The 16,868-nt window shown below is 55.5% G+C and overlaps 1 protein-coding gene across 1 annotated transcript; it reads left to right on the top strand.

Annotated features, from left to right (window-relative positions):
• The first annotated feature begins 13,647 nt into the window (after positions 1-13,647).
• FNDC11 (fibronectin type III domain containing 11) lies at positions 13,648-16,743 on the top strand. Its single transcript, XM_042800749.1, has 2 exons — positions 13,648-13,731; positions 15,751-16,743. Exons 1-2 carry the CDS (start codon positions 13,648-13,650, stop codon positions 16,702-16,704), a joined length of 1,038 nt encoding a protein of 345 aa, XP_042656683.1. The 3' UTR covers positions 16,705-16,743.
• The last annotated feature ends 125 nt before the right edge of the window (positions 16,744-16,868 follow it).

The raw sequence follows: 16,868 nt of genomic DNA, 5'->3' as shown, positions 1-16,868 counted from the left end.
GGAAGAGCACAGGCTGGCAGCTATCGTGCTCATGAGACTTCTAAACAAGATCCAGACAACAAAGCTGCCCCTGCCCAGCCCTCCCCGTGTCTCCGGTGCTGCCATTGACTCAGCAGATGTTTCTGGAGAAGATCTGGTTCCATAAGGAGATGGGAATTGGCAGCCTGGCGGCGAGGTGTGCTGCCAGGCACCTGCTCTGAGTCCGGCTGGGCACCACTTTGGGTTTAAAGTTATTGCTTTTGTCTAGGGGAAACGGGAGCAAAATGATTGCTAGGTTTACACCAGGAGTGCAATGCTTTAGAAAAAGTGAGTCTTTCAGACCACGTGTTGCAAGCAGCTAAATGATTTCACAGCCAGGCAGCTTCTGGATAGGTGGATGCTGCCCCGGCTGTGAGCAGTTGACATTAGGATAGAGGAGCATAAACAAGGTGGAAAGCCTTTTGGCAAAGCAGGTCTGCTGCTACCATGGGCAGACCTTTGTTTTCCCTGAGCTGGATTTCACCAGTGGCATTTGTTATGGTCTTTCTATACAGAGGGCAATGGGGAGTCTGTAGGTACGTTTTCAGGTGGATATCGTAAAAAAAAAAAACAAAAAACCAAACAACAGAAAGCAGTCCACTACTCTGAACCATTTAATGGCAAACTTCAGCTGGTAGGAACAATACTTGGGAGAGGAGGCAGTTTGGCCTAAATGGCTCACAGGCTGGACTGTAGCCTCCCGCAAAACACTTTTCCCTGCTAGATAACTATCCCCAGGAAGCAAAAGGCAATGCTGCTGTTTCAGTTTGGTTACAGTACAGCTCAGGTGAGGAGATTAGAACCTCAGGCTAAACAGTTAATACTCAATTTCCTTGCCTGTAGCTAGAACAACACTAATATTCTGTGTCTGAACCCGTGTTGTTGGTCTTCAGGCTTTGCTCACTGTAAATGCAATGTAAAGCACCACCTCTTCTCCACCCTGCAGGTTCTGAACCGCCTAAACCACTTCTCCCCGGGCTAAATCACCCGGCAGCGGTTTGGGGAGCGGGCTGGTCTGACCCGGCGTCGCTCCCGAGCTGCCCAAGTGCTCGGGGCTGGCCGGGGCCACGGGGGACAAGAGGGTCCCCGCGACCCGCTCGGCCCTGGCTGTGGGAGCTGCTCCTGGCTCCCCTGTCACCACTGGCAGGTTCCTGAACTGGCAGCACCTCCTTGTATCAGTGTTGTACCTTGCTGACCTCACGGGAATGAATGGAAACGCAGGAAATTCAGGTGGGCTAAGGCAGAGCTAAAGCAGGGGAAGGAAGGAGGGCTTTCTTTTTTTTCTCTTCCACCTATTCCAGGCCCCAAAGCTAAGGCTGTCGCTGCAGGAAGGCCAGGTCCCTCTTAGGAGGATGATGCCAGGAGGCTCCAGACCATCTGTCTGTGACTTGCGAAGGTTTGGACGGCACAAATTCAGCGCCAAGCCCCCCCCCCCCGTTCCCTCAGTGCTCTTCTGGTTGTTCGCAGGGATATTTCTGTGGGCTGCAGCCAGACCAGGGCTGCCCTGGGCTCCCTCCAGGCTGGTTACCGGGGTTTGAGCGGTTTGGGGTTGGTTAGCAGGCGCCGTGCTGGGCCCTGGCTGCAAGAGCACTCTTGGGGGGGCTTTGCGCGGTGCTTTGGCTGCTCTTGTTGCTCTCGAAGGAGCAGCAGATCCCTGCGGCGGCCGTGCCGAGGAGCTGCCGGGGGGGGGTTTCTCCCCCCAGCTCCCGGGGAGGGCTCGCAGAGCCCCGCAGCAGGGCTGTGCTGAGAGCTGAACCCTGTAGTAGTTCACAAGCGCAACGTTAGCGCCCCGATCACTGGGTCGTGCTGCTTCTCCACCTGACAGAGCCTTTGCTCCCGACTGTTACAGCTGTTAGAACCTAACCCTGGCTTGAAGAGGGGTGCAGTAAGAGGGCTTTACCTCCCCCCCCCCCCACCCCAGCCTTGCTCAGGGAGTTCTCCCTGCTGGAAGGCCCCTCCCCAGGCATCACATCCCGCTTGAAGGGAGGTTTCCATGTGTGGAAACCTAAGCCTGGAACGCAGGAGGTGGAAGGGGGTGAGTGGGTTGCTCACGGGGGCAGCTGCCAGCACCCTGCTCCTCCCTGGGGACAGGATTGAGCTGGGCATGCAGCGGCCAGGCGGGCCCTGGGAGGGTCAACCCCCTTGGTCCACCACTCTTCCAGGCCATCTTCAAACCACACGGCTCCACCTCAGCTTTTTCGTTGCAGATGTGTTGTTAAAGCAGCTTGATGTTAGCGAGCTAGACCGTAGTGCCTTACTTAGGATTTAGCAAACGCCCCCAAGGACAAGTCCTAGGGCTGCCAGCCTTCGGCCAGTGTGGATGTTTCCCTGATTAGTTTGTCCTTTTAAGAGCATGATGATTTTGCTGCTGTTTGTGCTCGGCTCCCCAGACTATACAGGAACCTGCCTCATGTTTACAGCTCCCAGCATCTCTCCTCCCAGTTACTTTGGCCCGGACCAGCACTCCCTCTAGAACAAGGTGGGAATGGGGAACAGCTCAAACCTGCGTGTGCTGTGGGATGGAGGATGTTTAGGCTTCTCTTCCCAGGTGGGTCTGTCGGGCAGCTCCTGCCCGGCTCCTGCAGGCTGAACCCTCCGCTGTAGCTGGTTTTGGCGTTAGGATGCACCGCTGGGAAAACTCAAGCCTAAGAAAGCAGCACCGAGCCTGCAGCCTGTCGCCCAGCCCAGGGCCAGGCCGTCTCCATCTTTTCCTGGCCGCAAAAAAAAGCTGAGCATCCAGGTGCTGGGGGGGGGGGGGGCGGGGGGAGCCAAGCACCCTCTGGTGAATCCCTGCAGCCCTCTGGGCTTGCGGGGCCTAAGCCGGTGCTTGGGCTGGGGGAGTGATTGTATGAAACTGTTTACTTCTGACTATGCTGTTTACAAGAGGGGTGTGGGGTTGGGGGGAAGGGGGCGGGGGGGGGACAAGCCAAGCCTCTGGAGGATTGGGCAAGGTGTTATCTGCACCAGCCTGCAGCAAGGCTTGGCACTGCCAGCGTCAGGCAGGTGTCGTGGGGATCTCCCGACCAGCTTTGGTCTGTGGGGAGGAGAGAGCAGAGGTGGCTCTAGCCTAGAGGGGTAAGATTAGCTCCCCTTTGTCCCCTTGCTGCTGTGTTTGAGGTTCAGCAGTGCTAGTGACAGATAAGAGTTACCCCTGTGGTCTTCCTTTACTCCTCAGGACCCAGCTCCTTCACATATCAGAGGCTCCCAGAGCCTTTCTGGAGCAATAAGACTTAACACAAGCATCACCAATCGTTGTGGAAATCCTCCACCGTGTGCGTTTGTGTGTCTCCTCCGTGTGCAGTACCGAGTCTGGGTTTAAGCCTGCCAAGTGGCGTGGGGCAGCCGCTTCAGGGCACAAACTGGGACACGTTTCCCCCGTGCTTTCTGCAGGTCACGAGAGCAGGGAAACGCGTTGCTGCTTTCCTTCGCTAGCCCTGGCGTGCGCTGCCCGAGCCTCCCGGGGCTGGGGGAGCTCCTGGTCGCCTTCCAGCCAGGCCCTGCTGCCGGGAGCAGGCTGTGTGCTTTACCCCGGCTCCTCGCAGGCCTGAGGCTCAGCAGAGGGGCAGCATCTGGAAATGAAAGCCTCGGGCTCCCTCGGCAGCGGGACGCGGCCGATGCTCCCTCGCCGAGGCGCTGGTGGTGTGGTGGGGAAGGGAGAGCAGCGCCGGCGGCTCCGCTCCGTACCGGGCACGTCGCAGCCTGTGGCCCTTCACACCCAAAAGCATTTCCCACTTTGGGGTGGCGGGTGCAGCTGGAAGGGACACATCCCCTTTGGCTGCAGTCTGCCCAAGAGCTTTCAACCCCCCCGGGGGTGATGTCCGGGCTGCGGGAAGAGCTCGCGGGGTTGGGGTGTGTGGGGGGTCACATGGGGCTGCTTGGTGTCCCCCATTCTGGAGCCTGCCCCCCCCTTCCCCAAGGGCTGCCCAGCCCAGCCCGAGCCTGCAGCTCGCTCATCCAGCAAAACGCAGCAGCTTTGCAGAGCTGAGCTGCTTCCCTTCTGGGCCGGGGTGGGGGCTGGGGGGGACCCCCCCCAGCCCAGGGGCACCCCTGCCCAGCCCTGCCCCAGGCTCCCCCTACTCCCTGCAGCCCCTGTGCTGAGCTAGCAAGAGGAAAAGGCTTAAACCCAGACTCCAAACTAAAGATAACGATGTTAGTAAAGGAATCTGTATTTTTATTTTCTTTCTTTTTTTTTTTTGCACAGAAGCTGGTAATCTAGGACCTATTTGTGAACAACTTTATATAAATATTTTTTGTACTTGGTTTACTTGGGTTGATATGAGACGTTCTATTTAAGTTCTTTGAACACTGTGGATACCCTGACGTGTATGAGTGGCAGAGGCTTTGTAAATTAAGAGATGTTTGTGTGAATAAAGCTATTTGATGGGGTTGAAAAGCCTCACACGACACACAGGCTTCGTGCATTTGTCCAGCAGCGGGTTTCTGAGGAAGGGGAGACCCCCCGGGGCAGCGGTGGCCAGACTGGGGCCCTGAAGCTGTTCCAGCTCCAGCCCAGAGGGCAGCTGAGCCACGGCGGGGCTAGCCGGCCTGACCTCGGGGCTTAGGGCACTAAACCAAAGCACGGTGGCCAGTGCCAGCCAGAACGTGGCTCCCTGGCACGCGGCACCCGCAGCCGTTTATCCTCATCCCCGATTAGGTTTAGCCCCGTTCTTGCTCCAGACACCAAGGCGGCCACGGGGATTAGTGGGGCAGGCAAAGCTCAGCCTCTGCCCGCACGCTGCCTGCGGAAACACCTCCCTGTCCCCAGCACCACCCCCCGCCCCCAGGTCGGGAGCCAAAGAGGACGAGCAGCCGCTCGCCCAGCCGGCCACCCGCCCCAGAGGTGGCTGCAAACCCAGCGAGGAAAATGCTCTGCAAAACTGCCACTTTAGTAGCCACAAATATTTTTCTCCCTTTGCACAGCTCTTCTGCCCCAAATCCCAAATGGAACAGCCCAAAACCAAGCCGGTCGCAGCAGCTAGGAGCCCTGGTAGCCCTGTTTCTAGCCAGGACCCCCCCCAGTGCCACGGCTAACATCCACGATGGGAGAAGCGCAGCGAGGCTGAGCCGCACCCTGCGGCCACGGGACATTTTCCTGTGGGCAGGGAACGGGTGTCAAGGGGCTTAGGGCCACCTCGAGCTGGCGTGGGACACGGGGTGTCCCAGCACACCGGGCCACGCACCGCCGCTCGCCAGCCCTTGCGTAACGGCCCCGCAGCCTCGTGTGACCCGGGGCAGCCGCGGCAACGTGCTCGGCGGCCAGTCCTCCCCTCCCGCTCCCCCTCTGGCAGCCCCAGCACCGCTGGCCACGTGGCCACCGGCTCCCCCAGGCACGGCCATCAGCATTGTGCTCCCAAATCGCTGCTGACAGGGACCTAAAACGGATGCTTTCAGCCCAGTGGGGCCGCAGTGGAGCTGGTGAGCCCCGGCTGGAGCGATGCCGGAGGGCCAGAGCTGCCCCACTCACGGGCAAGCAAACAAGGGGGGGCCCAAGCCACGTTTCCCCTGGAGCCCCAGTTTCCAGGTTGGTTATCTTGGGGCGGAGGGGCACTGGCTGCATGGCACCCACTGCGAGGGCAACCCTGGGTGCTTAAACAGCCCCCTGGTCCTGCCCAGAGCATCCTGCCTGCAGGCAGGGAAGGGGCCGGGTCGGCTCTGGTCTCACTGGCAGCAAGTGTGGGACAAGCCTCGAGACTGTCCCTGTCCGGGTGACAAATGCAGCTGCAGCGAGCGGCTGTGCCCCACCACACGTAGTCACCCCCCAAACGCCTCAGCACCAACGTTGCACCTCCAAGAAGGCTCCTTTTGCTCTCATGACATCTTTCTGTTTTAAGCTACAAGGCTCACTTTGCCACCCTCCAGGTTCACGGCATCACACACGTGTCTCTGTGACCAGACACGTAACACGCTCCCTGAGCTCCCCCAGCTCTCGTTAGCCTGGCCCCCCCCCCCGCAAATGTGATGAAGATGAAATTCAGCAGAAGCGTGGGGTGGGAGCCCGGGTCACCTCGCACGTGTGCCGCCACGCTGCAGGCGAGAAGCCAGTGAGGGCAGGTGGCCGCACAGCACCGCCGACAGCCAAAAAGCTTTTAACATCATTAGCGGAGAGAGGTTGGTGTCAGTCACCAGGAGAAACGTTTCACTCCGGCTTTGCTCTCTGGAGACCTGCTATTTCGTATGCAAAGAGGGCTGCTGAACTCCACAAAGACGCTTCAAGTACTCGATCGCTGACAAAAGTCCCCCAGCACCAGGCATCCCGCTGCTCTGCTGCTCCTCGGGGACCAGGAGGGCACGTGCTGGGGAAGGGCTGCACGTGGCAAAGGCAGCAGGGAGAAGAGAAGGCAACCTGTGGCAGCCACCACGAGGCCAGTCACGGTCCTGGGTGCTGGTGGGGCAAGCGCCAACCTCACCCCAGCGAGGGATTTAACATCAGCGAGCAGAGGTGAGACGCTGCCACCGTCGGCTTTCGCTCCCCCTCTCCCCGCTTCGACACACGGGGGGAACATTTCCGAGAGCCTCCTCTCCACAGAGCCACCGGCACTGCGTGTTACAGCTGAAGCACTCAGTGCAAAACGCAAGTCCATATTTCTTTTTAAGATCTCTTGAGCTCCTCAAGCAGCAGCCACTTCAGCGGGCCGCGCTGGACCGCGGCGCGACAGCGGCTGCTCGAGCTGGTAGGAGGAGAGCTAGGTCTGGTTTATTGGTCCAGGACATTCATCTGCCTCATCTCCACGTCAATGAATAGCTCCAGCTTACCCCCCCACCCCGTGTCAGGCTCCAGCAAAGCAGAGGATGAACAGCTAAAGCTGCGCTAAGCCCACACACTCCATTTCCCCGGGGAGATGACTCAGACGAGGCTCTTCGTGTGGGTGGAGGTGACGATGAAGCGGGAGGGGACGAAAGCCGGCGCGCTGGCGAGCGGGGGGCTCTGCTCTCCTCACCGGCCGCCCTGCTGCGAGGCGGGAGGGTGGCTCCCCCCCCCCCCTCCCCGTGTCCCCCCCGTTCGGTTGCAGGACAGTCAGGGGGGTCCTCGGCACAGGGAGAGCCCCCAGCCCTGGCGCTCTGCTGCACGGTGGGTAAAGCTGTGGATGGCATCAGGCTGGCACTTATTAAATACCTTTTATCCCATGGCCCACAGCACCCCAACAGCAACCCAGCGCCAGGTTGGACAGGAGCAGTGCAGCCCCCCATGTGCGTGATGGCCACGGCCACCCCATCCTTCCCCCTGCAGAACCACCCCCCCTAGGCAGCCCCAGCGATGCCAGCTCTGCCCCGGGGGGATGGAGCGGGGTTGGGGGGGGAGGGGGAACAACATCACCCAAAACCACCTCCCAATTCCAACCGAAGCTTCCGAAAAGGGAAACGGCCAAGTCAGAAAAGCCAAATATACCTTTCGCCTGCTCTCATCTGCCTGGAATGCACGTTGCGGAGCTGGGCAGGGCGCAGGGTGCCCACCCCGCACGCTCCACCTGCCTCTCCCCCACAGCAGGGACCGCAGGTGGCAGAGGAGCAGCTTCGCCCAGAGGCACTTCAGGTCAGTCTCAGTTCCACAAACAAAAGCCGCCTCTCGTTTCCAGCTCGTTTCCTGGCAGAGTTAATGGCCTGCGCTCCTCTGGGGACCCAGCACTTGCGAAGACGCGCTGGGAGGCGAGCGGCGAGGGAGGGAATTAAGACCTTATTTCCTCTGCCAGAGATAAGATCTTTAAACAAGCTTCTCAGCCAAGAACTTTAATTTCCCCCCCCCCCCAGGTTTTGCAAGTGAATCTTGTTCTCCAGAATTGCATCCTCCTCCAACCCCACTTAGAGCTGCGAAAGCCTGCGCTTGCCCCGGGACCAGCCTGCGAGCGGCGGAGATGGATGAGCTGACACGGACATGGCTTCAGCCTCACCGTCCTGCTGCCGGAGCTGGGGGCTGTCAGTATTCCCAGAACGACCCCCCCTTCTCTGGCCCAGAGGATTAACCCCACGGCCCACTGCCACGCAGGGCTGCAGCTCCCTGCCCCAGCGCCAGGGCTGGATGGGACCCCCGGGGCGAGCACCCCTGCGAGCAGCAGCAAAGCCTGACCCAGTGGCACATCGCCCCGTGCTCCAACTCGGCTCCCTCCTCATGGACCCAGCCCCACTGGCACTCTTGTTCTAACCCGGGGAGGGCCAGCATCTGTGGTCTTGTGAAAGATGCTCGTTCCCCCTCCGAAAATCGTTCTGGGAATCTGTGAGGGGCACTAAACACGTCACACAGGGGTCACCTCCCCTCTTCCACAAACCCAAGCAGGCCGTTATCTTACCGTGAGCCTCAATTCCTCCTCCTAACACAGAAATGCCTCAATACTGGCCCTGTGTTTGAGGAATACCGACAAATGTTTCCAAACCCACAGCCTTCAAGGGCGAGAAATAAAATGCCCTTGTCTTGCTTATGCCCTGGGGGTCTGCAGCCCCCTCCCCCCCCCCTTGCTGGAAGCTGCTGTGGGAATGATGCCTTTGGGCTGATTTATCCAGCACTGCAGATGAACGCGCCAGCCCGGAGAGATGGAAGGGAGCACGAGCCAACCAGCCAGGAGATAAATCACCGGACGCGGGCTCCAGCTCTGCCTGCCCTGCTCTGCCCACTGGTACGGAAGGTGCTGGTCACCAGGATCCCAGCAGGACAAACGCTGGAGCCTCGGAGCTGCTTCCATGTCCCGTGCCCGGGTAGGGGCAAACACCCGGCTCCCTGGGAAAGCTACAGCCTGACATTAGCTCCGCCGTGCTCCGGCCGCAGCCCCAAGCGGGGACTGACTGCAGGTGACGACTGGGGGACAAGGCTGAAAATGTGACCCCTTTGGGAATTTCTCCTGGAAAAAGCGGGGGGGGTGCACGGCTGAGCCTGCCGGCAAGGGCTGTCTCGTGGGATCTGGGACACGACAGCCTGCCTTGAACTTCTGCTCAAGGACGCCTGTCTTGCAAAGCGCAGCACAGCACAAGGATATCCGAGCGGGCTTGTGATGAGCTTCCAGCAAGATAAAGGAGCTTCCATGACCCCGCTCCATCTTCCTGAGCTAGATCATCGGTAAAGCAGCCGCCGCTGTAACCTGCGGCTCAGACAAGCTCTCACCTCTCACGTCCTGCACACGTGTCAGAGTACTTAAATTAATGTCACCGCTGGAGAAAGGAGGGTCTGTCCGTCCCAGGACTCCCCTTCGGTGCTGAGACCTGTCTGGGCTGTCTAATCCTCACACACTCATCGGGGGAGGAAAGGTGAGCTAACAAACAAGGCTCCCTTTCTCCTATCCGAGGAAATCTGGAGCGCTCAGCCCCACACGGAGCCGATCTCAGGGCTGGGCGCAGACCAGGGGAGGTTTTTGCCCCAAACCAGCCTCCAAACCCACAAACTTCTGGGCCTGCTGAAGACAAACAGCTACCCCAAACTCCAGCAGGTCCAGGCTGTGGGGCTCCCTCCTAAGGTGCCCTTAGTGGGTGTAATCAGCTGGAGATAATTGCTGCCTCAGGGACACAATTAACTCCTCCCTGATCTGGTCCAGCTGGGGCTTTTGCATCCCAGGAGAGCAGTTCCCCCCTGCCAGCTTCGTTAGAAAACTTATGTCCCCCTTCCTTCTCGAAGCAAGCCTTCTGAATCACAGCGTGACGAGCAAAGCGAGTTCGCTGATGCGTGGCGATGATTTAGATTTGGGATATATCTGGAATGTATGATTTATTCCCGGTGTATGAGGCACCAGTGAAACTGGGAGCAAGCAGTGAGTAAATCAGTCACACCCCCTGTGATAACGGGGTTTGAAGTGGCTCAGGGCAAGCCAGCTGATGGGCAGCCCTGCTCTGAAAGCCCCGCTCCGTGGGGCCAGGCAAACACAACGAGTTGTGGGCACCGTCCGGGGATGTGGGGACACAGCCAGGAACCCCGGAGGAGGTGGTGAAGTTGGCAGACTTATCATAGTGGTGCCGGCAACGGCCATGGAGATACAACCTCGAGCAGAAAGGTCTGTGTGGGAGAGCCCTGGCCCCGGGATCTGCCCAAAGAGCAGCTCCAAACCTGCGCCTGCCCGTCACCCACCCTCACCCGCGGGGCCCCGTCTGGCAGCAGCAGAGGAAGAACCGGGCACAAAGGCCATCCTCCTCCCTGCCCCTGTGGTGGTTTCCTTCGCAGCAAATTACTGTTTCAGAAATGCAGTAGACATGAGATATGAAGACAGAAATTGCCAGCGACTTTTAATTTGGGTTCTGCCAATTTCTCTGTTCCAGCTATTGATTTTCCATAAAGATGAATCCCCGCTCCCAGCTCTCTCTGACAGGCACTGTCTGGGTGTTTTGCTTACCCCGAGAGTGGAAATATATGTTTTATTAAGTGTCAGAGCTCACTAATGAGAAGAGGGAGGAAAATCAATTGTCTACTTATATCTTGATCTCAAAGACAGGACTAACAAGTTCTTTATTCTGATGCTGTGGGCAGGAGGACGGGGCAGAATGACAAACGTGGCAGACAGCGGCTGTCAGCTCTGCTACAGAGACAGCTCAGCTGATGAGAGAGGGGGGAAAAAAGGGGCACATGGTGTTTGAATGCTTCAAATACATTTGTATTAATTCAAAGAGATTCATAGAGGGCTGTAAAATCCTACAGTTGACTTGATCCCTGATGCACAGCTACAGAAAACAGTATAATTTCAGGTGCAGACTATAAGCAGGTTTATGCTCCTAGTCCTAAAATCAAGACAGCAGCTTGGCCAGCTGTTCAGCATAGGGGCAGCCAAAGGGCTTCCATTTTTCCATGCTAAATTTGGGCTGAAGTTTAGCATTTATGATAATGAGAAGCCCAAGTAAGCCTAGTGCAAAAGTCTCGGCACAACTCCAGCAATAAACTCCGTTTCAAACGCGCACCATGCTGTGCTCATAGAAGTGCTCGGGTGACAGCCTAACCTTGCCAAAACAAGGAGCAAAAATTGCTAAGCCCAGGATTTCACCTTTGCTGTGTGAGAAGCTCAGCCACTGCGCCCAGCTCAGCTGTGCGATACCTTCAACTTCTACCTCCACCTTTTTCAGGTCAGTTCTGGGGTACAGGAACACCCTGAGCAGCCTAGACCTGGCCACCTCGAAGGCAGACATGCTCTCCACCGAGAGCTAGTAAATACAAAGACATCTTCAGACAGGAGGCGAGGTTAGCTGGGCCTCCACAGGACTCTTCTTACGGCCTTAAGCCAAAGGCGAGGGAAAAGCCAGGTCTAGTGCCCGGCACACACAGCCTGAATAGCAGGACTGGGATCCATGACATGAGCATGAACATTAATTTCCTGCAGAAACCTGGAGTTATGACCAAATACTGATGGCTGCTAGTCCTCCCTCCCAAGCAAGGCTATCAATCAACCTTCTTTCACTCATATTTGTTATCTTCCTTGTCTGTTAGAGAATCATAGCTGACAATCGTATAGTTAATCTCTTGGCAGCTGTGAAATGAAATGGTAAGCTCCGGCTGCCTTGAGAAGATGCATTGATTTCTTAAAATGACAGATTGCCTCCTCCCTTGATGTTCAAGCAGAAGCTCAGGGCTGGTGTTATGGATCTTGCCTATCATTCAATTAAAAAAGCTTAGCAGAGATGCACCAGCTAAGTGTACAGGACAGCATTAAGACTAATCCTTGACCCAAAGATTTAATCGCACGGAGTATGAAGCACCTTCAGATGCAGGTGCCTGTGTTTCCTGATGAACACACTGGTCATGGTATTGAGCTTGCCACCGTGAACAAGACGAGCCAGTCTCTCCATGACAAAACAGCTGACTGGCCAGTCAGGTCCTGCAGCAAGGCAGAGCAGGAAAATCCCTTCCTATGCAAAACGCAGTTCGCTGCACTTACTGGAGCAGTTTATATCCCGTTTCAACACATCCCTTTAATAAGGACTATGTGTTTAACAAAACTCCTGACACTTTGTGAAACAGCCTCAGTCTCGCTGTGGAGAGCAAAGCACTGGAGCGTGTCTGGCCTCAGATGTAAAGACTGAAAGATTCACCCTTTAAAAGTTAAAATACCCCTGCCAAACAGCATGCCATAAAGCCCAGCAGGTCCTGTTAGTACTGCAGAACCGCCTATGCTTGCCTGGATGAATATTAACATCTTGCAAAGCAGCAGAGAACAAAGTTGAAGCCCAGCTGTGGGTATCTCAGATCCACCCCACTCTGGGCTCAGAGCAGGTCCCAGGCAGAGCAGCAGCGGGGTGCTGACCATCATATGCCCTAATGCTCAGGAATTCAGGGCAGGGTCATTCGCAATCGTCCTTCCAGAAATGCTACAAACAGTGCAGCTGATTGGAGCAGCCCGGCTAGCGGGGGCTGCGAGGATTCACCAGCCCCCAGGAGCAGAGACAGACCTACACCAGGCAAAACTCAGAGCCCCGGCGAGGTGCCTGTGGCGTGAGAAACAAGGCACCCGTGTGTCAGCATGGCCCTTCACCGCAGCCACCTCGCAGGGTGCCACTACCACGACCTTAAGGCTTCCCAGGAGGGAGCCAGCTTTTCGGCTCAGTGCTGCACTCCCTGCGCCTTGCTCTGAGCTAGCATTTACCATTTTCTGGCTGTCCTGCCTTAGCTCCTTCAGCTCTGTCTGCAGGGAGCCTTGGCTGGAGGCTGTGTCCTCGCAGTTTGCCGCTGAGGTCCAGGCTCTAAACTCAGAGTTTAAAACCAGCCCGCAGTGAAGCAGCTCAGTTAGGCAGGCTCCTTGGCCTTGCAGCTAGGGCTCATCAAACATTGAAAATGCTGCCTAGCTCCACGGAGTGGAGGTGAAACACGCTGGAGGAGCAACGGGGACATTTTGCGCAGGAAAGCAAGGCTTTGGAAAGCGTATGTTGGATGCCCTGATGATCACAAACCTCAGAGCACGGTCCTTTCGCCCCCTTAACGCTCCCACAGTCCCGTCACGACAGCAAGGGCACAAGATGGGAGTGAAACAAAACACGCCAGCAAAGAGGGAAGCACAGAGCCCTCAATCCCACTGTTCTTCTCCTCCGTGCCCTCCAGTACGACGGGCCGTTGCCTTCTCGCACCTCCGAGTGCACCATGCCCAGCCCAGGGACCGCGCTGAGCCCTCGCATGCATCACACCACGATTACAACAGCTGGGCATTGTGCGCCGGCTCGCTGTAAGTGACTCGAGCCACCGGCTTTCTGCTGCTTTTGGTATAAAATCAGATGCTGCTAATTAGAGCGGGCAGAGAGCGCGCGGCCGTCTCCCCTCGGGCCGGCTGCCAAACCTGCAGGTACCGCGTTTCCCCAGGGACCTGAGGGTGAAGCGGTGGCGGGGGGTGTGTGTGTGGGTGGCTGAGGAGCAGATTACTGAGATTTACGGAGAAGGCACAAACAATTTGGGGACCTACAGTCCCATAGATAATTAGGGCACGACCCCCCACACCGCCCCCAACCCGCTGCTGCCGAGAGGAAAGAGCATCACAGGGGGAGAAGTTGGTGGGTGCTGGGGGCCGTGACTGGGTGGTGGAAACCGGCGGCCCGGCGAGCTGGAGCAGCACCCGCGTCCACCCCAAGGTGCTGCAGCCTCGTCCTTGGGCGGTTTGCCCGCGGCTCCCCCCGGGGCAGGGGCAGGCAGGGACCCCCCCTCGGCCCCAGTCCCGGTCCCGGCCCCGCACGCCATAATGCGTCGCCATGGCAACCGTCGCGGCCTACAAGGCCGCGGGCGGGCGGGCCGGGGCCGGAGCCGCTGGACGGAGCTCCCCGGGGCCCGACAAGGTGGGTCCGGGGCTCGACGGGGCTGGTTAAAACCTTCCTGCACCCCGGGGTTTGTCCCCCCACCTCGGGGTGACGCGAGGAGGGCCGCAGCCTTGGGGTGGCTCCAGCACCCATGGGTGCCCCCTTCCACCCCCACCCCCCCCCAAGCCTTGGCCCGGGGGAGCCCAGGACCGAGCAGCCCCCCCCCCCCCCCCCCCAGCTTTTGGATAAACTGCAGCCTCCCAGGCTGCAAATAGCGGTGCTACTAGGAAAACAGTCATTTCTGGCAAGGGGTAAAAAAAAAAAAAAAAGGCATATAAAAACAAGCACAATCACAGCTCTGCCTGTGGGCAAACAGGCTGCTCTAGGGAGCCAAATCGTGCTGAAAGCGGGGTAATGTAACCTGGTGCGTGTGCTGTCCCTGTTGCACTCCATACGGGGATGCCAGGAGCTGGCACTGCTTTGGTTTAGATTTTTTTTTTTTTTCTTTTTTCTTTTTGTGGAAAGAAAAAAAGGCGAAAAGGAAATACAGATTGTTTTGGTTTTGTTTTGTTTTTTTTTTTTAAAGTTGACAGTTCTCTTGGAAACAAAGTTGCTGTGAACGAGTGAATTTCAGTATAAATTGTAGCGCAGCTAGGGGCCAGACATCTGAAAGGTTTACAAACACTTGAAATTCCTCCGAGGAAGTAGTATGAGTTCGGTAACGTATTTAGAGAAAATAAGGCTAAGAAAAATTGCTTTGTCAGCTAGATACCACCATCTAGCTTCCACAAGACATGTAAGAATTGAAGTATCCCAGTTAGACACTACAAGAATTTAAATAATTATAACTAGAAAATGACAAAGAATGAGGAAAGTTAAATGTTGCTAGAGCATGTCATAGCAGTCTGACTGAGGTCACAAAATCTTTCGTTCAGAATTCTGTATTTCAAATCGTGTTCAGCTTGTGAAAGCCACATTCTCAGCGTCAAGCTTCATTCTCCTTACAATATCACTGACAGCAGGGACACGGACATTTATTTAGCTAATTTCTGTGTATGATATATAAGCTGTGTGAGCTGCAGGTACTTCAGCGAAAGCACAACAGAGAAACACCTTCCATCTTGGCTCAGCAGGCACCACCAGCCAGAGCACGGCTTTGCTGGTAGATGGAACAGCTAAGACAGCAGATACGGCGCCACGAAGGACCACTACTGAAACACCTTCTTAACAGCAAACTGTTACCTGTTCACAGGTGCTTTACGTGTATTTCATTCTTACACTGTACGTTGTCTATAGAGTAATGGAATCCTTCTACAAGAAAGCAAGTAGATAGCATGGGCCGAGGTATGATACAAACTAAAACCAAAGGAAGGGAAAGCACTACATCACTGAAAACGTTGTCAGGTTATGACTGCCAATCCACTGTTGGAGGCAGAGGTGCAAGGAAAAATGCTAGCATTCCTCTTGAAAGCTGTTGTGAGGTGGCACTCCATGTGTTGCATGGTTCTGCCTGCTGCGTACCAGCTCGCTTGGGGGGCAGAGGGTTAATTTGAATCACCAAGGTGATTATGGAGCTGTAAGAATTGGCTTAGAAGATGGGTCTCATACCTCAACAGCCTGGCAGATTACAAAGAGAGAAAAATAGAGATCTCCAGAGGGGTAGAAGAATGGAAAGAAATTGCTTACAGGAGTACAAAGGCATCTAATTAGAATGAAACAGAAGATAATAAGATAGGGAGAAATTTCGTCAGAGTATATCAGAGAATAGTTCCTGACAGTGGATCTATTAAGCAGAGGTAGAACCTCTCAAGGGGGGAGTAGCAGGCGACCAGTTGAATGGAATATATAAAAGTAGACTGTACAAAACATTAGAAATCCTACCACTATAATGGAAGATATCTCTGGACCTACACCTAGTCTAACAGTTCTTTCCCATCTATAAATTTATAAGCTAAGCTTTATAACTAAGAGAGGAAAAGAGTCACAGCCATGATTATAGTCCCTCGCAGCGGCTTTTCCTTTGGTTTTTAATGCTGTTCTTGCTGTTTTCTGACACAGCAACCAAGCTTTGGAATCATGTCTGTGATGTTGAATGAATTAGAATCCAGTTTGGAGAGTACTGTGCAGAGTGAAGAACAAGACAACACCAGCTGGCAGCAGTATTTGGAAAGGAGAAACCTTGTTCTGCAGTTCCTGCACTCCAGCCTGAGCCTCCACTACCTCCAGCACCACCAGAACAAAGTTGAGCTGCTGAAGAAATGCTACTTTTACTTGGACATCGAGCCCAAACACTTGAACGTGAGAGACCAGAACCACATGATGCGTTGCATTGACATCTTGCAACTAGCAGACCCCTGCCAACTCCAGAGGATGAAGAAGGTGGGAAAAAACCAGACTGAAATCCAGCTGTCACTTTTAACCGAGCTGTTAGAACAGCTGGAACAAGGTCGAGAGGAGTTGAGCAGTTACGTAGAGACCTGTGACATGACAACCTTCCTCTCCCAGTGGGACTTGATTATGCAGAGACTGTCCAATCTCTCCGAGTTCATGAAAACTCTCCTTTCCTTGGAAGTGCCAGGAAAGCTCTATGTCAAGCACCGTTTGGTGTCCCATGCAGATCTTAGACATGCCGGACTCCCCAAGATTAGGCTTTCTCTCTGTACAAAGATGCCACTGATTTTTGATCGAAATGAATCATTTGCACACAAGGACTGGGCCAAGCTCAAGTGGTTTTCCGAAAATCAAGAGTCACACCTCGAACCATGTGAACTGCACGTTAAGTTACTGACAAATGGGACTCAGACAGATGTGGGATACGGTAGGATTCAGACAGTCACCTCCAACACATGCGTAGTCCGGGATCTGCAGCCTGGCAGATTGTACGAATTCACAGTTAAAAGATCAAACACTCCCACGCTTGTCTTTGAAAAATGGCACGACAGCATTACATTGGAGACACAAATTAACGCTCCCGACGACGTGGACAGCAGAGCTTGGGCACCAGAAGGATGAGGTGGCGCACAAGAGCATTTTTCTCATCCACTTGAAAAAGATGAATGAGAAAAATTAAAGGCAAACCTTCCTTTTAAACATTTTGCGTAAAACTGAGTTATTCCGTTTTCAACAACCATTTTACAAGCGCCTTCCCCGAATCGCTCCAGGTGAACAGTAACCCA

Source organism: Tyto alba, unplaced genomic scaffold (genome assembly GCF_018691265.1).
Source record: "Tyto alba isolate M040663 unplaced genomic scaffold, T.alba_DEE_v4.0 Super-Scaffold_33, whole genome shotgun sequence".
Lineage (NCBI taxonomy): Eukaryota > Metazoa > Chordata > Aves > Strigiformes > Tytonidae > Tyto > Tyto alba.
Note: the sequence above shows the minus strand (reverse complement) of the source record. Positions and strands in the feature narration are given on the sequence as shown.